This window comes from Miscanthus floridulus, chromosome 2, assembly GCF_019320115.1.
Source record: "Miscanthus floridulus cultivar M001 chromosome 2, ASM1932011v1, whole genome shotgun sequence".
In the NCBI taxonomy this organism is placed as follows: Eukaryota; Viridiplantae; Streptophyta; class Magnoliopsida; order Poales; family Poaceae; genus Miscanthus; species Miscanthus floridulus.
Genome location: NC_089581.1, coordinates 51,531,955 through 51,557,443, shown reverse-complemented (window position 1 = coordinate 51,557,443; position 25,489 = coordinate 51,531,955). Strand labels below are relative to the sequence as shown.

Below are 25,489 nucleotides of genomic sequence, written 5' to 3'. Positions count from 1 at the left end.
TTCATGATATATCCAAGTGTAGGTTATCTTCATTTGTTCTCTTTGGAGCACCTAGAACATATTTCAATAAGCTCATATATTTTTTTATTAAGTAACAATGCTTCTAGTTTAGTGGAACAACTGTTTATGTTTATTAGAACACAAATATTATAGATTTAGTCGAAAATTGTCACACATTGAAGAGAAAATTGTTTATAGTTTAGAAGGAAAACATGATATACACAAGAAAAACATCCTAAGTTCGTGAATTGTTTTACATTCAAGTAAAAAGGGTTTCTAGTTTCAATTGAAAAAGGATGTTCAACCTTAATAAAATATAAAAATGTTCCATTTACTTATTTGTGATATACTAATGAAACATTATTTTTTCACTTAATTGAAATCAATGTTCCTCTAGCCATTGATAGTGTCCTGTATAAACAAAGAAATAAAAATATGAAATAAGAAGAATAATAAAAAATAAAAACAGTGAAAGAAAAAATAAATTGCAAAAAAATACTCTACGCGAAAAACAACGGCCCAGAAAAGGCCCGTGCGGGTGCGCTCCCGGGCCGAACAACCTCGGACCGGGCTACCGCCGTACGCCGCATCTGTTCACCTTCACCCCATGTGCTCTCTCTTCCCCCTCTCTCTGTGCGACGGCTGGGTGGGCTACCGCCGCCGCCGCCGCCCTACGCCAGGTGCCGAGGCCTTAGCCGGTCTCTTTGTCGGCGACGAGAACCCACAAGGTATTCCCACCCCTTCTCCTCCCTTCCTGCTAGGCGAAACCGAGCACCCAAACCCTAAATTAGCTATGTGGCTATTTTGATTGATGCCTACTAACTTCCCTGCGCAGGCGAGCTAACGGCAACACCGAGTCAGGCCGTCCGGGCTTAACAGTTCGCGGCGATGGGCCGCCCGGAGCCTGTCGTGCTGTTCGCTCAGACGATCCTCCACTCCCAGCTGGACGAGTACGTCGACGAGGTGCGGTTCCCAATCCCGTTTCTTCTCCCCTTTATATTATTGTTAATGCACTCTGGAATATCCGACCAAGCTTGTGCTGGGTGAATAAAATGCTCTAATAGTTTGGTAGGCTGGTGTTGGGTACATGCAATGCACTTGCATGGTTAGGCAAGGTTGAGAACAAGAGGTAATTGGAGTGATTTGATCTTAATGCACTAATTATGTAGATGAAGCGGTACAGTGAGGAAAATATTGTACCTAATCATGGTAACTAGGTTTAGGTCTCACAGAGACAGAACACAGCTAACTGTTATTTATTGCGGAAAACCTAAGAACTATTTCATTTTAGAAGTTCATGACATAGGATCTGTACTACCGGATCTGTACTACCATGGCTCTGCATTTGCCTGTAGTTGAACATACTGTATCATACATGGATGGATTAAATGCTAATGAGACCCTTAACGCTGGACCAACTATTTATTGTCCCTGTTCGATACGATCGTCTGTATCGTAGAACCTATCCTTAATATATTTTCCACTAACCTATGAATGTAATGTTGGGATATGAATGAGTAGAAATCTGCACAGCTGGTACTCAACCTTGGGACGTTTTCCTCTAAGCCAAGAATCTAATTTTTAGCTGTCAATGATTGCAACTAACAAATGTCGAGATAAACGGAGTGGCATTCTCTTAAGTCTTAACTTCATATATGTTTCTTATCCTTAAGTGCACCTTACATCATGCAGGTGCTATTTTCTGAACCAGTTGTGATAACTGCTTGTGAGTTTCTTGAGCAGAATGCATCTCCTTCTATGCCAAACATTTCCCTTGTTGGGTAAGAAGCATTTCTTTTGAATCTTGTTTTTTGTGCTTACGACACTCTTGTATTTACGATAATTTTCTAATCAGCAAAAAGATGATCCTGATGTAAAGGTTACTTGTGACAGAATGTGTCCTGCAGAACTTATTTGTCTATTGCAGTTTATCGAAAACAGGGATAACTTTTTGTTGTGAAGTATTAGTGGATTGCCCACCTCTTCCCAATCGCTTAAGCTTTTGGGTCCATCTGGTTGGTGCATGAAACCTAACACTTTTATAACGTCTGATGATCTTGATGTTTGACCGTTTTGATATATTGGTGATAGGATTTGCTTATGTGACTCTGCATACAGTAAATATGTTAATTACCTTCATTTGTCCCTTTTGACCCTTGAAGGTTTAATGCCATGCCTTGGCAACTATTTAGGTGTTCGATGAGAGTGTTCCTTTTGCTTTTGTACTGTAGAACAACAGCTAAATCAGATTATCAAGTGCTTATATTTCTATGAGTAAAAGTTGAAAAAGATCCAAATGTTTGGAATGATTTTATTTGGTTAGAACATGTCTTAAGGAAAATATTTTTTTTACAGTTCTGAAGCATGCTGAAAACAACAATGGTTGCATCAAACTTGGATTGCATACAAGTTTGCTTATGCCATTTAACCTAACTACAATCATAATAACAATGGTAGATAGTAAAAATATTTCAAAACATGGAAGGATCAAACAAACACTCTCAGTTTTATCTTTTTTTTTTTTAAAATCTTGCAAATGCGATTACACATATGAATTTTCCATGCGTTACAGCTGACAATTTTCAAGAACCTTTGTAAACTATATAAGGCATGCCATTTTTGAAGAGTTTGCAAAGTTTTCAGTTAGTCATTTTCCCCCCACAGGGAATGACCTATGGACTATGGTAATACGTGTATCGACAATAATCCTTGGTAGTAGTCATGTTGGTGGCAATACTTTATATGCAGATGCCAATGATTTGTGACTTCTTGTTTTGTTGTTTCTTGTGGTAGTAATGTTAAATTATAGTACCCATTCAGTTCATTAAGCCTGAGACAATCTTCTTAAAACACTTTTTTTTTTCCTTTTAAGATTTGATACAACTTGCTGGTAATGATTGATGCTTTTGTTTCTTTAGAGTAAGATTCCAGTTCCTTCAGTTTGGATTTCCTAATATAGTTGTACTAATTGTTGACCTGTGCAAGGAGCAAGTGCAATTTTTTTTATTAACAACACTGCTTTTGTTTATGTTGATTGATGAGCCATGTTCCCTGATTACTACTGTTGTTGTTATATCCAGTGCTACATCGCCACCTTCATTTGCTTTGGAAGTGTTTGTTCACTGTGATGGGGAGTCTCGATTTAGGCGTCTTTGCCATCCTTTCTTATATTCACATTCTTCATCCAATGTGCTAGAAGTTGAGGTATGAATACATTCATAGTTTCTAGTTTGTCTTGTTCTCTTAACTGGCACTTCTTATTTTGTTGCTATTGTTACCCATATCTTGCTGAGGTAAGGATTGTCGTAGTCCAGGTTGGGTAAGGATCCCAATGTGTGAGGGTAGGACGCCTGTCCTTGGTTGACTTGTCAGGAGCTCTTCTCCTATGCAGCTTGCCAAGAATCTGGCCGGTTGAAGAAAGAGGCTGACCCAAAAGAACATTTTGTATATTTCCTTATGAATTTCAAGGTTATTTAGATGATTGATAGGGAGCCTCTGAAAATGTGTTGTCTAATCTTCTCAAATTTCAACTCATCGAGATAATGTTCTGGCCAGCTAAAATATCATGTAACTGATCTTATCATAAGAAGCTAATTTATCACTTATAGAGAAACAAGAATTCTTGTTTAAGATATGAATTAGTTCTAATTTTGGCTGCAGCCATCGCAACACTACTTCAGGTTTTGTTCATACCACACTCTGGGCCTAAAAGCCATAACAACATTTCATCTTTCATGTTAAGTTAGTGAGATTTTTCATATTGGAAGTCCTAAACCCTGTGCACTGTCCTATCTGTCGTACACAAAAAAAATCTTTAAATCTAGAAATTGCAGTTAAAACTTGTGATCATTAAACTGCAAAGATTCACATTATCCAGAGTGAGCAGATAATCCCATCCTCACTTGAGGATGCTATGTGGTGCATGCGCAAATCAATCCACAGATATTCATTTAAGGTGAATATGGTAGAACCCATTAGAACCACCTAATTTCTCTTTAAGCAGTATCGATATGATAGACTTTCTCTTCAGCATGGTAAACTATTGGCTGAACAGGATTAGGAACCATTGATCTGAAATGTGAAAAAATCTCACTAACTTAACATATAACATTGTTATGGCTTTTAGTCCCAGAGTGTGGTATGAACAAAACCTGCAGAACACCCTCAACTGAGGATGGGATTATCTGCTCACCCTTTTATCCATCTGGAAAATGTGAATCTTTGCAGTTTAATGATCAGTAGTAAGTTTCAACTGCAATTTCTAGATCTAAAGATATTTTATGTGTGTATGACAGATAGGACAGTGGATAGGGTTTAGGACTTCAAATAGTTGTTTATTTCAGATCTATAAATTGCAATAAGTGATTGTAAGACCCTGAACTTTCCAGAGTCTGACATTGAGTCCTTGAACTCAGAGCTGCAAAATTATTTAAAGATTCTTTGGGAGCTGTTTAATGAGTGTTTATAAAATGGTTTTAAGTTGTTAGTTAAGGTCCTATTTAATAGTACAATCCTTGTTTACTTCTGCCTCTAATAAACCATATTAGGATTTGAAAAAATCTTTCGAAGTATACTTTGACTATAGTACTTTGTCTTACAATATATTACCAATTACTACATACCAATCTCTATCTCTATCTATATATCCTATAATCCTAAACCCTACTAGAATTCTATCTCGACATGCAAACCATCCACATCAGCAGCCCACTAGCACATGCAACTGTGGCACCTATCTATTCATGCAAGCTATCCACCTCAACAAGCCACATCATCCACTAACATGCATTTATTTGTCCACGTCAGCATACCACACCATCCACTAAAATTCATTCACATTCCCCGCAGCAATCTGCGGGGTATGCTTCTAGTGTCTTACTGAAATACATGTGAAATACAAATCAATTGATGCATCTTTTGTGCACTAAATAATAAATATACATATATTTTGACTAATGATGTCAAAGTTTGACTTTTTTGAATTCTCATACTACACCCTATATATTTTGAAATGAGGGAGTAATAGTATCAACTACTTTGTTCTTTGTTTTTTTGTTTAATTTTCTTTTGTGAAAAAAGATATGATGAAGCTCATCATTTTGTGTTCGAAAAACAGATTTTCAGTATCCTTATTTTATCCTAACAAACAAAATGTGGCCCTTATTAAAAAACAATTAAAATGTGGTATTTAAACTCTATTTGACGAACCGTGACTAGGGGCTCATGTTGGGTTTCAACTCTAGCCTACCCCAACTTGCTTGGGCCTAAAAGGCTTTGTTGTTGTTGTATTTAAACTCTATTTGACAAATGACATTTTTTGTAAAGCTGAATATCCAAGCAACCATAAGTCAGCAGCAGTTCTATGCTTTCTAATTGGTAGTCATGGATAATATTACACCTTGACTCGAACTAATTTACAGGTCACTGGTGTCAGATGTCATGCTTATTGAGCTCTCTAGTAACAGATTTTCTTACTGGGCACTGCAATTTACAAGTTAATAGACATTGGAAATACAGCCAAACATGTTTGAGGACTTCTGTTGCTCTTTACTTAGTGTAAACTGCCTTGTTCTAGATTTTCTGCTTGTTATCTAAATCATGTGGCAGTCATTGACTTGGTAGTATTTGTCACATGTGCTTGTCTGATATTGTGGGGCATGATTCTTCTTTCGCTTCACACGGATTTCATTGTTTTTCTTAATTTGCAGGCTATTGTGACAAACCATTTAGTTCTGCGTGGAACTTATCGCAGCCTCACCCTTGTAATATATGGCAATACCGCCGAAGACCTTGGTCAATTCAACATAGAACTAGGCCTGGACCATTCTCTTGCGAATGTTGTTAGCTCTCCATCAGAGGGAAAGCTTGAAGACCTCCCACCAGCGCTACATTCATCCAAATTGTCATTTGAAGAATCATTATCATCATTGAAACCGTTGAGTTTTCATGCCACTAGTGTTGACTTATCAATTGAAGCGAAGAAAGTCTTACATTTGGCTCTGAAAATGTACCAAATGTCTGATGTGGAAAATCTTATTCCTAACCTAAGAAGCGCAGTTCTCTCAGCTATTTCTAAATATGTGACTGCTAGTACAAACCATATTCTACATACTTCGAGTCAAGACTCAGCAAATGCGTTCACCAAGAGTGATTTTGATTCTCAGGAAATTAACAAAATTCTTGCTGAAGCTGGTAATGAGCTCTCTGAAATTTGGAAAAATGTCCATGCTGTTACTGACAGTAATCTTTTCAATGATAATGGTTTTACCATTGGAGTAGATGAAGACTTGCCCACGACCAAGATTCTAATTGAGTTGTTTAACCAATGTTTCCCATATTACAAGAATTTTTCTTTACTTGATCTACAATGTCCTTCTCAGGTATATTATGTGATGTTATTTGATTGGCTACACATCTATTTAATGTTCAACATTTTTTTTATCTCACGCCAATTCGATTTCAGAACAAATGGTTGGTCCTGTCTTTGAGTTTGGTTCTCCTGCTATGCTCCTCAAAGGAGAGTTGCTTTTATTTTGTTGATACTGGTGGGATGGAGCAAATCATTAATCTGCTTTGCTGGAAGACACCAAAATCTGCAGCTACCATATTGCTTCTCCTAGGTATTGTGGAGCATGCTACTCGGAATGGTTTTGGATGTGAAGCTTTCCTGGGATGGTGGCCGCAAACTGAGCACAGCAGTATACCTGTTGGCGGCAGTGATGGCTATTGCTCTTTGCTGAAGCTTCTACTGGAAAAGGAAAGGCATGATATTGCCTCTCTAGCTACATATGTTCTACAACGCTTGCGTTTTTATGAGATACTATCTAAATACGAGGTTCGAAGTACCCCCCTCCTAACCCCCTACCGACTGATCTTTGTATTCAATCTTAATGCATTGTTTTGTAGTTTTATATATGTAACGTTGATGATGCGAAGCTGTTGGTTGTTTTGCAGTCTGCAGTAGTCAAAGTGATTTCCAATCTTCAGGATGATAAACTTTCTACTGATGGAGTTCCATTTCTTATTTCTGCTAGTGTTGAATTTGCTGAAATGCTGGTAAGACTATCACTTTGTCCTTTTACAGGCAAACATTCTTTACATCTGTGTGTACAGTGTCATCCTCAAAAGTGATGGGCTACATTGTGACTTTATGTTGACACATGCTGATACAGAAATTGATTATTTGCTGTGGCCCTATTGAAGATCCGTCACCAGTGGCTACTGCTAGAAGAATATTTAAGTATGAACATTTAGAAGGCTTGCTTTCATACAAAGCAACAATTGATCTTATAACTTCGTCTAAATACAGTTTTTTGCAGTATGATACTGATCCATACTTATTGTCTCTTATCCAGGTAATACTGTTAATTTGCATTGCTGTTTCTACACATATTTTGTACCTATGTGGTCTGAGCTTGATCATAGTTAGGTTAATACTCGTGTGTCAATTTGCATTATCTTCTCTGTTTTTATGTTATTATTTTATATAACTTCATTGTCAATATTACACAGTTGCACGTATTCTGTACCTATGTGCTCTGACTGCTGTTTTGACAGGCTATGAATGCTTTGCGCTCTCAACATTTCATGTCTGTTTCTAGGAATTAGGGTCCAAACCTTACTAGCTCTTTGATCTTATAAGTGTTAACATCTCTATTATGGTGCTGTCAGCCAAGGTCTGACACAGCTTGCATTGGGTTGAGTTGAGTCCTGGTAGTAGTCCTTGTTTCTCTTTTCTTTTTGTTGCAGACTTTCTACTTCTTTGATTGGGTGGTATAACAACAACAACAACAAAGCCTTTAAGTCCTAAACAAGTTGGGGTAGGCTAGAGTTGAAACCCAGCAGAAGCAATCATGGTTCAGGCACGTGAATAGCTGTCTTCCAAGCACTCCTATCTAAGGCTAAGTCTTTGGGTATATTCCATCCTTTCAAGTCTCCTTTTATTGCCTCTACCTAAGTCAACTTCGGTTTTCCTCTGCCTCTCTTCACGTTACTATCTTGGCTTAGGATTCCACTACGCACCGGTGCCTCTGGAGGTCTCCGTTGGACATGTCCAAACCATCTCAACCAGTGTTGGACAAGCTTTTCTTCAATTGGTGCTACCCCTAATCTATCACGTATATCATCGTTCCGAACTCGATCCCTTCTTGTATGACCGCAAATCCAACGCAACATACGTATTTCCGCGACACTTATCTGTTGAACATGTCGTCTTTTCGTGGGCCAACATTCGGCACTATACAACATAGCAGGTCTAATCGCCGTCCTATAAAACTTGCCTTTTAGCTTCTGTGGTACCCTTTTGTCACATAGGTCACCAGATGCTTGCCGCCACTTCATCCACCCTGCATTGATTCTATGACTAACATCTTCATCAATATCCCCATCTCTCTGTAGCATTGATCCTAAATATCGAAAGGTATCCTTCCTAGGCACTACTTGACCTTCCAAACTAATATCTTCCTCCTTCCGAATAGTAGTGCCGAAGTCACATCTCATATACTCAGTTTTAGTTCTACTGAGTCTAAAACCTTTGGACTCCAAAGTCTCTCGCCATAACTCCAGTTTCTGATTCACTCCTGTTCGGCTTTCATCAACTAGCACTACATCGTCCGCGAAAAGCATACACCAAGGGATGCCCCCTTGTATGTCCCTTGTGACCAATGTTTTCAAGTCGTCCAGTCGAACCTAGTCGCCATGGGACCGACTAGGACGATTAATCAAGATTAATCGCGATTAATCGGACGACTTGTACAAGTCGACAGTACCCCTAATCAGTCAGCAGGGACCGATTAGGACGATTAATCGTGATTAATCGCGATTAATCGAACGACTTGAAAACATTGCTTGTGACCTCATCCATCACTAAGGCAAACAAATAAGGGCTCAAAGCTGACCCTTGATGTAGTCCTATACTAATCGGGAAGTCATCCGTGTCTCCATCACTTGTTCGAACTCTAGTCACAACATTGTTGTACATGTCCTTAATGAGCCCGACGTACTTCGTTGGGACTTTATGTTTGTCCAAAGCCCACCACATAACATTCCTTGGTATTTTATCATAAGCCTTCTCCAAGTCAATAAAAACCATGTGTAGGTCATTCTTCTTCTCCCTATACCGCTTCATAACTTGTCTTATTAAGAAAATGGCTTCCATGGTTGACCTTTCGGGCATGAAACCAAATTGATTCATAGAGACCCGCGTTATTGCTCTCAAGCGATGTTCGATAACTCTCTCCCATAGCTTCATAGTATGACTCATCAACTTAATTCCCCGGTAATTAGTACAACTTTGAATATCCCCTTTATTCTTGTAGATCGGTATGCCTACCCCAACTTGTTTGGGACTTAAAGGCTTTGTTGTTGTTGTTGATTCTTGTAGATCGGTACCAATATACTTCTCCTCCACTCATCAGGCATCTTGTTCGATCGAAAAATATGGTTGAACAGCTTGGTTAGCCATACTATTGCTATGTCCCCGAGGCATCTCCACACCTTGATTGGGATACCATCCGGTCCCATCGCCTTACCTCCTTAACTGGATCTTTATTCTTTATTCTTAATGCAACGATACACAGTTCTCTCATGTACTTGAGAAAATTTTGTGATAGCTATTCTATTCCGCTGTTACAATTCCACTGAGGCTGAACCTTATACTGCTGTAACCATGGTATCTCATTTGTTCTTTTCCTGTTAGCCTGTATTATTGGCCTTTCTAGGATTCCACAATTTCCAATCAGAACGGGTTTGACCCATCCCTTGCATTCTGATATGAAAAATTATGATGAGCTGATGGTCATACCATTCTTTATCTTGAAAATAGTAACTTTTGCTAGCTATCCAGGCAACAGTCCCAACCATAGGAGCAAGCATATCTGTTCTTTTGATTCTGATGCCAAATTGAAGCTAAGATAGTACCACCCTCTGTCCCAAATTATAGGTTGTTTTGGAGTTTGTAGGTACATAAATTTTGTTATGCACCTAGATATACAATATATCTAGATACATAATAAAAGTTTTGTATCTAGAAAAGTTAAAACGACCTATAAATTGGAACGGAGGGAGTAAATGAGTTTGGCAACTAGAAAATGATTTGGAGAATATGTGATCTGTGGCGTTGCCTAACTGGGCAACTGGATAAAGCAAATTGAATAACTGCAAAATCGCACAAGATGAAAAGTATTTTATTGGCCATCTGTTGATTATCAATTTTAACTACTTAAAAGCACAAGATGAGAAATATTTTAACTTAGCTTCATAAACGAAATGATTTATGGGAATGCATTCTACAATCTGTTGATTATCAGTATTCATAGACGTTATAAATGCACTTGTTCTATAAGCTTACAGCTAAATTCGTTACTTGAGATACAATTTCTTTACTTCTGTGTTCTTTATATGCAGGAAAGAAGTTTTTTTCCTCTGTCAGCGGCCTTATTGTCATCACCTATATTGCATTTAGCCAGTGGCCCTGCTGCCGAAATTTTGATGGGGATAGCATCATCAATTGAATCTATTATCCTCTCCCTCCTCTTTTGTCGTTCAGGTTTTGATCAGCATTTTACCTTTCTTAAACTGGAAACATCTTAATATCCATTTTCCTGAAATTCTGACTGAACTTATTCTTTTATATTCCCAGGGTTATCATTCTTGCTCAGTCAACCTGAAGCAACTGAGCTTGTAGTTCTTTCTCTTCAAGATGCAGAAAATATGAATAAAGCAGAATGCATAACTCTTCGGCAGGCTTTTGTTCTTTTATCAAAAGGGTTCTTCTGCCGCCCAAAAGAAGTTGGAATGATCACAGAATTACATCTTAAAGTGGTTTGTGCAGGCCTCATTGCATCACACCTATTCAATTTCTATTGTTTTATAAGAGCTTTTTCATATACACATATTCAACACTCTGAAGAGGTCGATGAAAGAAAGGGTGTCATGTGGGGCATGCCCTACTGGCCTACTGTTGGTCAAGGGCTGGCAACTTGGCTTTATGCTGCCATGAAACTAAAATACATAAGATTATACAATTCAATTTTAAGAATGTGGACTCTTTCTAAAGAGGATGCCATTATGGAATAAAGGATATCATGAAAGAAAGGATAAAAAATAAACTATCTCTAGCATTCCCCTTCTCCACATCTCCATCTCCTGCCCTGGGCTAGACAACCAGTGTTCTGTGTGTGTTTTCACATGTTTTTGTGAAATCATTCAGTTCATACTATGTATCATTTTGTCCACCCTATGAATGCAGTTACATATACTACTCCCTCCGTTCCAAATTATAAGACGTTTTGGCTTTTTTAGATTCATAGCTTTAGCTACGCACCTATACATAATTGTGTATCTGGAAATGCCAAAATGTTATGATTTGGAACGGAGGGAGTATTAGTTATATTATATCACTTGTAGGAACATAATTTACACGCAAATAATTTATCGGATTTGAACTGTATATAGCCTCTTATTTCTAATGATAATAATATTCTTCTCTATAGGCAAGTGCTGCCAATAGGATACCCTCAGTTCCTCCAAATTCTGACGAACTTTTGTGGGTTCTTTGGGAACTTTGTGCCATTTCAAGGTCAGTATTGAAGATAGTGTTACATTTACTTGTGCATATGAACAGTTGTGTAAAAGAATAACGAGAGGCTGCAAATAGAGATTATCATCCAATTTTGTGTCCAGTACCCTGCTCAGATTTTTTTCTCTCACAAAATTATCTTTTCCACAATAATCAATAATAGAACATCACACCAATATTTTCTGGATGTCCAGTAATGCATCGATTTCCTCTCAGTGCTCTAGTTAAATACCTGCAAATTTTATATTTTAACTAAGAGTTGTATCTAAAATTGAAGATGCCTAGTTAAATTCTCAACACAAAGGTTTGCACTTCTGGAAAGGGAAAGATTCTTGTTTCCAACATCTTTATTTGTAGACTTTTCAATGACTCCATATGATGTTCACCACATAGGTTTACATTGTGATACAGGTCTGATTCTGGTCGGCAAGCATTATTAGCTCTTGGGTATTTTCCTGAGGTACACTCTGTTTGTCTACGTCTACTATTCTCTTACGGAAGTTATTGAGGGAATTACCTATGTGCCACTAAAAAACCTTGTTCACCCATATGTACTACAGAAAAATCCTCCTCCCCGATGTACCATGGCGTCAAGTTTCTCTGTTTCCCTGTGCCACTACTAAAAAAAGCTAATAGGGTCGAAACCCCGGCCATATGAGATGGCTTAATGCTGTGCACACGGGGATTCGAACCGTGGTTGCTAGCTCAACTCTAACACGAGCTAGCCAACCAGGCTCGAGCCCGCTTGCTCTTTGTGCCACTACTGTCAAGTTTTGCCTACGTACTCCCTCCGTCCTGAAATATAAGGGCTTTTCTCTTAGGTCAAACCATACTAAGTTTGATCAAGTTTGTAGAAAAGGACAATAATGACATATACAATATCAAATGAGCTTCATTAGATACAATATGAAATGTGTTTTCATAATTTAGCTCTTTGATGTGATAGATTTTAATACTCTTCTTTACAAACTTGGCCAAACTTAGAATAGTTTGACTTAGGGCAACTGAAAATCCATGTTTTTTAGGACGGAGGGAGTAATTGTTAATCATGTGTGTGGAAAATATTGTATTACACTTTAGTTCAGTAATAGGCTGCTTGTTTTCGTTCCCCATGCCATTCAGACAAAATAACACAGACAAAGAAACACACACACACACACACAAAAGACGCTAGGGGGTGCTCCTTGGCACAGAGATCACACAGCTACAGTGCATACTGGTGGAAGCATCCATTCCATGGCAGTTCTTGGGTTATCCCAGACTTGGGAGAACCTGCTCACCACCTGTGGGGATGAGTGCCCTGCTGCAAGCCATCATCGTCGGTCAGGCTCAGATCAAGTAAAGCAGACGAACAAATATGTATATGGAAGGGGGAGAAGAGCATGCTCACTGAAGCATATGAAGACGACCTGCAGCGGGAGGACGATGTGACAGGCAATGGTGAGGTACATCATGCACATGGGGTCCACAGGCTTGGGCCGCATCTTGTTCATGTCCCCCGGGGATCTCTGGGCACAGGCACAGCAGCATGCGGTCATCGTCCCCTGCCCCCTCCACGGCATTCGAGCTGTTCAGGAACGCACCCATGCGCCACTGCAGCACTTGCTCTGCGGCGTCGGCGTCTGCTCATTGCTCGAATGCGAACGGTACCGCATAATCCGTCAGCAGGCCCAAATTGCTGTTTGGGCCCGGCACACCTTGGTGTAGATGCAGTCAAGGTGTCCGCATGCAGTCTGTCGGTGATGTGCTGCTGTGCTCATCGGGGATCGTCATTGGCGAGACGACAGACATGTTGCAAGGCTAGGTGCCGATGATGTGGGTACATGCATCGGCAAGGGCCTTGTGCCCAGGATCCTGGTGGCGAGGCTCTGCTTCCTTGCCTGCTCTGGCCTCTCTGTTGACCAGGGAAACATAGCATGTCAGCCTCGGAAGGACAGCTCGCCGCTTTGGCCATGGCTATAACGAGGAGGATGATCTTGGCATGGGGTCAGGGTCAACTCCAGTCAAGGAGAAGGGTTATATCCTTCAAGCAAGGGCAAAATTGTCTGTTAAAGCAAAGAGTAACAGCACAAGTAGACCTAATGGGTGACAAGTAGGCAGAACTTGACAGTAGTGGCACTGGAATGGAAAATTGGAAGCTGTGGCACATGAGTTAAGATGTTTTTTTTTCTTTTTTTACATATGGGTGAGTAAGTTTTTTTAGTGGCACATGGGGAATTCTCTCAAAAGTTATTTGGGTTGTTGAGTGATGTCAATATTTTTGTTGCAGGCAATATCAGTTCTACTGAGATCTCTCTCTTCATATAAGGATCTTGATTCAGTCATGGCTAAGAATGGTTGAGAATCTTCTGGATCCTTCCATTTGATTTAGTGTTGTATTCATGAGCTTACATGTCTTTGTGTCTGTCTGATCTCAGGAGGGTCGCCTTTGGGTCTTGCAATTTTCCATTCAGCTGCAGAAATTCTTGAAGTTTTGGTTGCGGATTCAACCGCTTCATCACTTAAATCATGGATTGGGTTTGCTGTTGATCTGCACAAGGCTCTGCATTCATCTTCTCCTGGTTCAAACAGGAAAGATGCACCAACAAGGTTGCTTGAATGGATTGATGCTGGTGTTGTTTATCAGAGAAATGGTGCTCGCGGGCTTCTTCGTTATTCTGCTATTCTTGCATCTGGTGGAGATGCTCATCTTTCTTCAGGAAATGTGCTTGTGTCAGATTCAATGGATGTAGAAAATGTAGTTGCAGATTCAAATAGTAGCTCAGATGGTCAGGTCATTGATAATCTTCTTGGTAAATTTGTTGCGGATAAGTATTTTGACGGAGTTGCCCTATGCATCACTTCTGTGGTCCAATTAACAACCGCTTTCCGTATCTTGGCATTTATTTCGGATGATAAGGTAAGAAACTCATGCTCATAGGTCTCATGGAAAACCCATTTATTCATGACTTATAGTTCGCGATGACATGCTTACCTTTTTGCTATCTGCAAAGGCCGTGGCGTCATCCCTTTTTGAAGAAGGCGCCATAACTGTTATATACATAGTCCTGATGAACTGCAAGTCTATGCTTGAGCGTTTATCAAATAGTTATGGTGAGTGCAACATGTTTTATATTTTTTACTGTGACATGGAATTTGTGACAGCAGTATATCTTTAGATTCTTGTATGTATTCATGAATCTTTGTGTGCTCTTTTTTGTCCTAAAACTTCAAAATTATTCTTCAGATTACCTTGTTGATGAAGGGGCTGAACTGAGTTCTACCACGGAATTACTTCTAGATCGAACTCATGAGCAAGCTATTGTTGACCTCATGATTCCCTCACTTGTCTTGTTGATAAATCTCCTTCATATATTACGTGTAAGCTGCACTTCCTATTCTCTGTGACACAATCAATATGGATATATCTTCTGCGTATGAGCACAACAATTGTTTCAAGCTGATTTTGTGGTCTTGGGTTATCTTTTCATTGCAGGAAACAAAAGAACAATACCGCAACAAAAAACTTCTTAGTTCTCTTCTGCAGTTGCATCGAGAAGTTAGGTTGTGCATATCACGTTCCATTTTATACCTCCTACCCTTCCCTCTCAAACTCTCTATCTAACAATGTCTGCAATTCTATTCTTGCAGCCCGAGGCTAGCAGCTTGTGCTGCAGATTTGTCCTTCATGTTTCCTACTTTTGCTATCGGTTTTGGTGTTGTTTGCCATCTTATCACGTCAGCACTTGCTTGCTGGCCGTTGTATAATTGGGCACCTGGTCTGTTTCATTGCCTTCTTGAAAATATCGAGGCTACTAATGCGTCTGTACCATTGGGCCCAAAGGCTGCTTTTAGTCTGCTTTGTCTTCTGGTAAGCATTTTGGCTACTTTTGCACCTCTGGGACTGAGGATGTGAGAACGAATGGATCATCCAATCCTAAGTAGGACCTAAAGCTAACGTTTTGGTTTGTGGAAGAATATTTGCTCCATCACCATATCATCCTTAGTAAGCTTCAGCCAATATCGTGGGTTGTGGCACATGTCCTCAAACCTAATGTCTAATTTGAGATGACTATAAATTCCCTTTTCTTATCCCTCTGTTCCAAATTATAGTTCACTTTAGCTTTGTCCTAAGACAAACTTCTCTAACTTTGACCAATTTTTTGGAAAAATATATTAACATCTTCAAGTTCGAGTAAATGCATTACCAAGTTCGAGTAAATATATTTCAAAGGGAGTCTATCTAATGAAACTGATTTGCTACTACAGAGGTTGATACATTCTATAAATTGGTAAAGAAATTTGACTTAGGAGAAAGCTAAACTGAACTATGATTTGGAACAGAGGAAGTAGTATTGATGCCATCTTTTTAGTTTTTTTTTCTACTGCTGTTCTCATATCTTGTGTGCATTGTAGGGTGATCTATTCCCAGATGAAGGCATATGGCTATGGAAAGTTGAACTTCCTTCTCTGAGTGCCATTAGATCTTTGAGTACTGGAACAGTGCTTGGGCCTCAAGTGGAGAAAGAGGTGAATTGGTACCTGCATCCTGAACATGTGGCCATATTACTTGTGAGGCTGATGCCACAACTTGATAGACTTGCTCGTATCATTGATAACTTTGCTACTTCGGTATGTACTGGCTTTATTTCTTTTGCTTATCATATCTCTCCAAAGCAAATGGCTTCTTTTCTTTATCACTTTTTACATAAATCATCGTATATTGCAGGCCTTGATGGTGATACAGGACATGCTTCGTGTTTTCATTGTTCGTGTTGCCTCAGAAAAGATTGAGTGTGCAGTTGTTCTTCTACGCCCTATATTTATATGGTTAGACGATAAAGTTGACAAAACTTCCCTGTCAGAGAGAGAGATCTTTAAGGTATGAGAATGTGCAGTGATTATGCTTGCATAATATATGTGCTATCACTTTAATTTGGTGATTGTAAATGCATTACTGTTGGAATTCTTGGAGTTAGGTGGGCATTTACCTCATGAGAAATGCAATCCTTTGTTTGACCAGTTCTTGAAGGCCAGCTTTTTTTTTGTATGATTGTATGATTTTGTTGCATTTTTTTTTTTTGTTTTTTAGCAAGATGAATGTTAGAGCTTGTCTATATGCTGATGCAAGCACTTCTTTTATGCGCAACTCACTTATCTATTGGAGCCTTCTGAGTTTCACCTAAATTGGTTAGGTTCCTGGAACAGGGATAAATCCAAAAGCCTTGTTCTGGTTTCTCCTTTTTGTCTGGATGCTTTGGTTTGCTTTTTTTTTTCTTCCCTTTATGTGCTGGAACATACTAAACAATCAGTTCTGCTGGGATAACCCACAAAAGACCTTGATGCTTGCCACTGTGGTGCTGGGGTGTCCTGAAAATTTGCTAGATTCTGGCATGAATCTCCTGCCAGCATTTTGAGAAGTTTCTGTTTTGAACTGTATGGCACATTTCTAGATGTGCCTTGAATCGTCTTTGGAAATCGATCAAGCATCAAACTTCAGAAAATTCTATTTGTGTGCCAATTTAACAATGAAGCATGTAACACTCGGTTATTTTCTCGGCATCATAGAATGGTTGAAGGAGCCTCTTTTTTCTTTGTTCCTAAAATTCAGTTCTGTCATCATTTATTTGGTAAAAACACAGCATTGGCAACCTGAAGTTCTTTATGCATTTTCCAGGTGCATCAGTTGCTTCAGTTTACTGTAAAATTATCTGAGCATCCTACTGGCAAGGTGAGAGGTTATTTGCTATCTATGATTCTTGGAAGCTGTTTCTCTCGTGGTCCCTTCTCATTTCTCTTAATTCAGGTATTGCTTTGGAGGATGGGATTCACAAGGATTTTTAGAAAGTTACTACAGAATTGTAGCCGAGCATCTTTTTCGGATGATAATCAGACTTTTGGAATGGCGGCCTCTAAGAATGACCTCATGCTCAAATGGAGGATCCCTCTATTTAAATCTATTGCATATATCTTTAGTATCGACCCGTCTAATAATGAGAAGGCTGTTATTGAAGAGTAAACACACAATCACGCTGTTATTTATTTAGAAACATATTTCTTATTTACATACTAAAACTAATGATTTTCCATTCAACTAGGTCCCTGAATGAGAAATCTGTTCATGAATGCTCTCTTGTCATGCATCACCTCATGATGTTCTGCCAGGTACATTTCTTTTAGTTTGTTTATCATTAGTCTATTCTTGTGGAAACATGGGTTTTGATGCGTATTGAAACACTCTTCATAATATATTGCTTGTTTATTTATTTGATCCCCAAGCTTTGCTTCATGATGTCAGTATTGTCATGTTCTTAAGTTATCCTGCTCTGAAGGAATTAGATATGATTTGAGATGACCCTGTGTGTTTTGATTTGGCCTGAGAGTTGGCAATAAGAACAGACAATTAGGCACTTGTTGGTTCCACATGAAATTACATCATCAAATTTTGTAATGTTGGGCCACATGGTAATAATGGTGAGAACTTCTGGAGCTTTCAATTGTGTTTTGAGTCCACCTAGTTTATATGGTAAATACTTGTAGCCTTGTAAGAGGCTAGGAGCTGGAATTTTGGTACACTAATCCATTTGGCATGAAAAACCTCAAAAATCAGCTTTAGATTCAAAATGGTTGCTCTTAGACAACAGAAGGAAACCGTGAAGGTGTTGACCTGGGATGCTGAAAAATTTTCTAGATACCTGCTGACCGTTGCTTTTCTATTTTTCTTCTTTGCCAGGGTTTTACAGACCTTATTATTGAAACTGTAATTCCCTTTGAGTCTAAAGTAATGTATGCAATCATCTTAAGATATCCCAGTACATGCAGTCATTTTTGGTGTACAAACTTATGTATATTCGGAATAAGAAATACCTGGATGAAAGATGAACTTTAGAAATTTAATTATTTACCGTACTGCATATTTTCCTTAATGCTGTGGGAAAGTAATAGTATGTTGGAAAAGTTAACAATTGGAAATTATACTCATTTTGATAAAACACTATGTATGTAGAAGTTTTAAAAAAGGTCTAAAAAAACTTCAGCAATAAATGAGGCAGAAAATATAAGTAATAGGTGTGACAGTGTAAACATTGAACGATTTGCACTATTGCACTTGCATTTCTTCTCTCTTTTTCGTATCTAGCAGATGGGATTATATTTGTTCTTGAGTGTTACACGGATGCTGAACATTATCTTGCCTGTAGCTGAGATGTCTTTGAGCATATTAGAAAACTTGTTAGTTTGTTTCCACCTGAAGTACTTCCTAATGTATTCATCACTGTTTTAACTGAATCGTATACAATGCAACTCTAAATTTGAAATCATTAACAAGTTATAATCTTTATTAAAAAATTCAATATCATTCTTATATCTTTGTTCAAATTTAGTTTATATTATTTCTGTGATTCATTATAATGTTTATCATGTTATAATATAAATACCCCAGGTTTTGCCTGTTGGCCGGGAAATGTTAGCATGTTCGTTGGCGTTCAAGGAATTGGCTTCTTCTTATACCTGTAGAAGTGCAGTAACTTTGATATTGTCACAAATACATACTTCCAACAAAGATGTTCTTGAAAAAGATGAGAGTGACCCTAACCATAACTTGCCAACTCTGGATGGTTGGAATTGCTTTTCCTCATTGTTCAAGTGCTGGAAGAAGCTTGTAAAATATATTGGTTCTAATCAACCAATGGATTATTTAGTAGAAACTATTTATTCCTTGACACTAGGTGCTATCACCCTCAGCCAATATGGTGAAAAGTAAGTGTTGCTTCCTCTTATTGCTTTTGAATGTTTCAATGGCATTTAATCCACAGAAGATTGTATAGAGGTATTATTTGCAGTTACATGTTGTCAATGTTCATTGGGTGAAGCCATTTTATTTAGCACACTTGCCTTTTGCTCTCTTTCTGTTTGTTGAGGTAGTCAACATATGGTAATTTCTACAGAACTGTGTATATTGTGTTACCTTGCGCCGTGTCTGTGGGTCATGCATGTTTGGGGAGATAGCCATCTCCATACACCCACAATCCATGTAGGATCCTATTATCTATACATATGGGTATAAGACCATCCATGTAGGATCCTGAGTTGCCAGATTCCATGCTGTCACATCGTGCATGCATGTCCCAGCCTTCTCCATTTCCATTTCATTTTCTTCATTTCTTATTTTTCCATTTATTTCTCTTTTGAATAATGTACTCATTATTGGTACAATTTATCCACTTATCCTGCTCTCAAAGTTAAAATCATTTTCATAGTGTGGTTGCTGTTTCTGGTCCATCCTATCCGATGCCCTCACTCCTGAATTCACTGTGAATCCTCCTAAAAAAATGCATGATGTTTGTCTATTCCATTGTACATTAGTCTGCATTTTAGTGGTCTGCTTTGATTTAATTTTTTGGCATTTGTGTTCGCTGGAAAGCTCAGAGATCTGTTCAATTGCCTGTGATGTGCACACAGGATAGTGAAGAAGTAATACCTATTTTAATTTTAATTGCATTTGATTTGTTCACAGAGGAAGTAACACTATACACTTTTACTTGTTTTGATATCTTTAAACGAACTTGTTGTATTCACAGTTAACTTTTACCATGATTGGGTATTAGTTGATTCCGGTGCTATTTGCGTTGGCTTGCAGTTTATTTCTTTTTGCATATTTAGGGTTCATATCAGAGTAAATCTTATTGACTTGCAATTATTATCTTGCTGTTCCTTGTAGTCTCGAGGGTCTGTTAATATTGAGGTATCTATTTGGGCTCCCTTCTGATCCTAGTGGTTCCTTGGAATCATCTGGTGAGAGTCCAAGTGAGATTGAGTTATTCATGAAGACATCTGAAGAGAAGATATGCCAAAGCTTTGAAAATTCAACGACTGCTGTTGGAAAGACTCTTTTACGCAAGGTATATAACTTCATTACTATGTTAGAATATTTTTGCTCTACTGTCCTGTTTCTAATATTGATGTCAATTCACAGCTATTGAATTCGATCACATTACTACGCACTATTCTTGAGAATTCTGGGCAATCCGCAGATTCAGTGCAGATGGTTCTTGAAGAAGGCACTGACTCACTGTCCGAAATTGCTCGCTCTGTTGTTATGACAGCTCATCTGATGCCATCCCTAGCCAATGTGTCAGTAAATGATGAATCTTCTTTTCTCTTCTCTAATGTGTGGAAGGTTATTGTTGATTCAGAAGAGCCTCTTGACTGCCAAGAGGGTGAATTTGCAAAGAGACTAGTTTGGGAGTTGCCTGATTCTTCTCTTGATAAACAACTAACACCTGGCCAATCTGCCAGGAGGAAATTAGCACTGGGAGAGAGTGCAAGTAGGCGTGTAAGGGATAATCAACTGCCTGAACCCACTGGACAGTTCTCACGAGGTTTAAATACAACCAATGCTTCTTCAGGACATACACGCAGAGACACTTTCCGCCAGCGGAAACCTAACACAAGTAGACCACCTTCAATGCATGTAGATGACTATGTTGCAAGAGAGAGAAACATAGATGGTGCAAGTAGTGCGTCAAATATTGTGAACTCTACTCCACGGGGAATGCTTAGTGGAAGGCCTCCATCCATTCATGTTGATGAATTTATGGCAAGGCAGAGAGAACGTCAAAATCCTGTGCCAGCCCCAACTGGAGATGCACCTCAAGCTAAAAGTCAGACAAGTTTAGATGACAGCCTTCGTACTAAGACAGAGAACTTGCGTCAACCCAAGACTGATCTCGATGATGACCAAGAAATTGAAATTGTCTTTGATGAGGAATCAGGTTCAGATGATAAACTTCCTTTCCCTCAACCAGATGATAGTCTCCAATCACCACCTGTCATTATTGGGGAAAATTCTCCTGGTCCTGTTATTGAGACAGAAAATCAGGAGAATGAAAGAATTCCCTTTTCCCAGAGGGCCACATCACTCCCACAGGATGATGAAAGTCCTGGCATTGACATTTCTTCCCAGACTGCAATGCTTTCAGAAGCTAACAATTCTTTGGAACTGAAATATTCAGTTTCTAGCCCAGGGAAGAATTCTTTTCGTGATCATGCTGAAGAGTCTAATTATCCTTCTATTGGTGTGTCTGGGAGATCATCTGTACAAGCAGATCATCAACAATTATCTCGCAGACATGAAAAGAGAAGTCCACAAAAATTTTCTGGGACTTCTCTGTCAAGTGGATCCCATGGGCATGAGCATAGACATTCCAATAACCATCCACCTCTGCCACCAATGCCACCACCAATTTCATCGGTGCCCATGCAAAATACTGATTCAGTTAATAGGCAGTCATCTTCCTTTAGTGCTAGAGATCGACCAACACCTAGTCCTTCTGGTCATCCTACACAATCTTTTGACTCTAGTATGCCTAGTGCTTTCACAGGCCTTCAGGTAATTGAACATAGGAAAGCTTTATGCAGCTTCTTTTCTGTTTTTATCTGTTATAATTCAGCTTTTGAAATGTGAACTTGCTTTTGTAGGGTCAAACTCAATATATGCTTGCAGGCGTTGGCGGTTCATCAGCGAATGATTTACCCAATGCAGAGGCCAAGCTTCTATGGAACACATTTCCAGTAAATAGGATCCCTCTGGAGACATTCAGCTCAGGTTTATCTGCTCGGCCGATGCCACCCCATACACCTTATTCAGCTGTTGCTACTCAACATGCTATGATGAGCTCTAGCTCTCCAGCAACGCTGTATAACCAAGGGAGTGTTGTCCAGCCTTCTCCAACTGCTTCTATTATTAGTGATTCAAATTTAGCCATGAACTCCGCATCTGGCAGCATGATCACATCGAATCTGCTGCCATCATTTGCACCACAATTTCTGATGGGCAGGCCTTCAATGCCTACACCGTTTTTTGGAATGCCTCTTCAACAAGTTCAATTTTCATCTGGTCTTCCACAAAATATTTCTAACCCTCAGCCTTCTGTCTCCTCAGTACAACCACGGCCACCTCCACCCCCACCACCACCACAGCAGCCACATCCTTCTCAGACACTACAACAACTTGGTGCTCTCCAATTACCACACCAAGATCAGCAGCTGCCATATCCCCAGAGTGCTATCTTGCCACAAGTTCCATTGCAGTTTCCTAACCAGCTACCCATTCCTCAACTACAATTGTATCATCAAAGCCAGCAGGAATCTGGGCAAACACTGAGGCAAGTTGGTGAACAATCACAGCTTCAGAACCAGGGTATGCAAGCTGATAGTTTCTCACAACAGCAGCAAGACTCAGGGATCAACTTAAACCAGTTCTTTTCATCTCCAGAAGCCATTCAGGTAACATTTAAATTTATTTTTATGAAACTACATTTTGGGATGAACTTAATGCCAAGGAGACTAATAGTCATAACTTTTATTTCTTGCAGAGTCTACTTAGTGATCGTGAGAAGCTCTGCCAGCTTTTAGAGCAAAATCCAAAACTTATGCAAATGCTCCAGGTAAAGTCTTGTGTTCAAGTAGTCACTTCTAATTTTCGACCCGCTGGAAGCTTCATTATGCTGAGTTTGATTACACCTGCATTTGGGCACCCAGAGGATCGGACTGATTGTATGTGTACTGTTTATTCTCAAACTGTGATGCCTGTTGATTTGAGATTTTCTTTTCTTGCATTGCTAACAGGATCGCATCGGCCAGTTGTAGCCGCCACTCTGGGTGCTATTGTGAGTGAAATATGATGCTGGGTCTATTGGTAGGTTCCTAGAGTATGGCAGTGTTCCGTTTTCGGCTATGGCTGTAGCTAGATGAAATCAACTGCTGGCTTGCTATTGCTAGTCACCGAAATGTATTCCTATGTACATTATCTGTAACTTTGTTCTATGTAATGTGAATATTTGTAATATTGGTGCGTATCTAATTTATTGTTTTAAGTTTACCTTTAGTGGTTAGATCGTGTGACGTGTGCAGCGACAGAAAAAAAAAATGACTTAGGGCCTGTTTGGATGAGTTTCAGATTCTTAAAAAACATTTTTCACCTTTAGTTTCTAAAATCTGGATTCTGAGTAAAAATTGGTCGGAGTGTTTGGATCCCTAGTTTTTAAGAATCTGGCTTCATTTTTTTTTGCTCATAGGGTCACAAGAAACTGGCAAAAGCTGATACAAGAAATTGGACAAAAACTAGCCTGTTTCGATCCCAGTTTTTAAAAACCAGATTCTTAAAAGCTGAAGGGATCTGGGCAGGGCCTTAGTCTGAAATGGTTTATGACGCAAACTACATAGAGTTTTGAATATACTGTTACATGCTCGTGTATTTGGTTGCTTTAATGCTCAAAATGAATGCCCTCCAAGGGTTTGGATTCGGATGCAAATCATCAGCAATCCTACGCATCCGTTCCTATTTTGAACTGCAAGAGTTTTCTGTATGAAAAATAAAAATTAATATCAAGAAACAGTTTTTACGCAATGGTCTGTTTCAATATATATATATATATTGAAACAGACCATCCAATAAATAGTTTATGAACCATAATTGAATGACATGTGGATTAATCATCAATGATTTAATCAGGTGTACTACGGACTATCATGTGAAAGACTCATCTAATTGAATCCGATATGTCTAATAGAGGGAGGGTTATGGTCCTAAGAACTAAAAGCTCTGTCGGGACACGGTTACGAGTCGCAGAGGCTCCAAGGATCGCAGTGGCGCTAAGAACTAACGATTAACCATGTTCTGTGAGCATTGTGTAGGGAAAGAAGGATAGAACCTCCGCCCGGTCAGACGCCCTGAGCGAAGGTCCGGAAACTGCGGTGAAGGCGCTCGGATGCAGCCGAAGGCGAAGGCTCAGGCGATACCTGCGGAGGCTATAGGAGTTGGCGCGAAGGTCCGGGCGAAGGTTCTAGGAGCCGAGGGACTTCCCGCAGGGCGGCGTTGCCGGGCCATGGGCCGCAAACGCACTCACGGTAGCGGCCCATCAAGCAAAGACGATTGAAGAAGAAGGCACCCAAACTACCCCTAGCGGTTTGTATTAGTATAGGAATATTTCGAGGATGTATTGTAACCGACAAGGGGTAGAATTGTAAAGAGTAGCTTTAGTAAGCAGTGCCCTATAAAAGGAGACTCAAACTCTGTACAAAGGGAGGTGGTTGAATACATTTATGAAACCCTAATCAGGCTTGGGCCCACTTTTCATCTTTCACGCCTTCGCCCAGGGCACTCGGTCAGGCGAAGGCCTCCGTTAGTCCTTCCTTATCCCACCTGTTGGAAATCCCTCTTTCCAACATTGGTGCCCACCGCGTGTTGGCTTAGCAAAACCCACGATGGCAAGAAAGAGAGCAGCCTCCGCTAGAACTCTCGTGGAGCCCTTGACGAGGGGACGACCTAGGCGTAGCATTCGTAGCGCTTACGCTAGCGTCCCAGAAGACCAAGTTGAAGAAGAGCCCGTGGTCAAAGATCAGCCTCCGGCAGGCGAAGATCAGCCAGTCTCAGACCCCACCCCCGAGCAGGTGCTTCAACAACTACAAGCTCAACTACAGAGCACACAATAGGAAAGAGATAGGTTGGTGGCAACCTTCGCTGCAAACTAGAGGGTAGCCTAGACATCATTACAGGCCGTACTATAGAGTGAAAGTGCAATCAAGCCTTAATTGTGGGTTTTGGTGATAATGACCATATAATTAGAGAACTAATGAGATTTATCGAGATGACAAGCAGGGAATTTATATTCGAGAATGCTACACAAAACGGAGGAGCCCCCAATTACAAATATAGATGGTTTCAAACTCAAAAGAGGTTTAAGATTCTTTTATATCTTTGAATTTGAGTATAGGAAAAGTCATACTATAAAGAGGGACACAATGCTTAAGCTAATATGTGCTACCAAGTGCTCAAACAACCACAAGCATCCTCAGATTCATAGCCAAGACAGTCTACACTTCACTATTACCCTTGCTGTCTTGCGTGGTGCGAGCTCCATCTCGCCCGAC

At 39.6% G+C, this 25,489-nt stretch overlaps 1 protein-coding gene across 1 annotated transcript; it reads left to right on the top strand.

Moving 5' to 3' along the window:
• Positions 1–573: 573 nt before the first annotated feature.
• LOC136523841 (protein virilizer homolog) lies at positions 574–23,438 on the top strand. Its single transcript, XM_066517387.1, has 29 exons — positions 574–728; positions 836–963; positions 1,693–1,781; positions 3,081–3,204; positions 5,709–6,380; positions 6,464–6,835; positions 6,955–7,056; positions 7,173–7,355; positions 10,405–10,546; positions 10,640–10,821; positions 11,493–11,578; positions 11,990–12,038; positions 13,848–13,914; positions 13,996–14,477; positions 14,572–14,671; positions 14,805–14,938; positions 15,054–15,121; positions 15,209–15,428; positions 15,974–16,189; positions 16,287–16,439; positions 17,235–17,288; positions 17,364–17,572; positions 17,656–17,722; positions 18,999–19,315; positions 20,277–20,457; positions 20,532–21,947; positions 22,037–22,843; positions 22,933–23,004; positions 23,186–23,438. Exons 2-29 carry the CDS (start codon positions 889–891, stop codon positions 23,204–23,206), a joined length of 6,660 nt encoding a protein of 2,219 aa, XP_066373484.1. The 5' UTR covers positions 574–728; positions 836–888; the 3' UTR covers positions 23,207–23,438.
• The last annotated feature ends 2,051 nt before the right edge of the window (positions 23,439–25,489 follow it).

Coding starts and splice junctions, on each gene's coding strand:
- LOC136523841 (XM_066517387.1), top strand. CDS start 889: ATGGGCCGCCCGGAGCCTGTCGTGCTGTTCGCTCAGACGATCCTCCAC. Junction 15,429..15,973: donor TTAGTCTGCTTTGTCTTCTG/GTAAGCATTTTG, acceptor TGTGCATTGTAG/GGTGATCTATTCCCAGATGA. Junction 19,316..20,276: donor CTCAGCCAATATGGTGAAAA/GTAAGTGTTGCT, acceptor TGTTCCTTGTAG/TCTCGAGGGTCTGTTAATAT.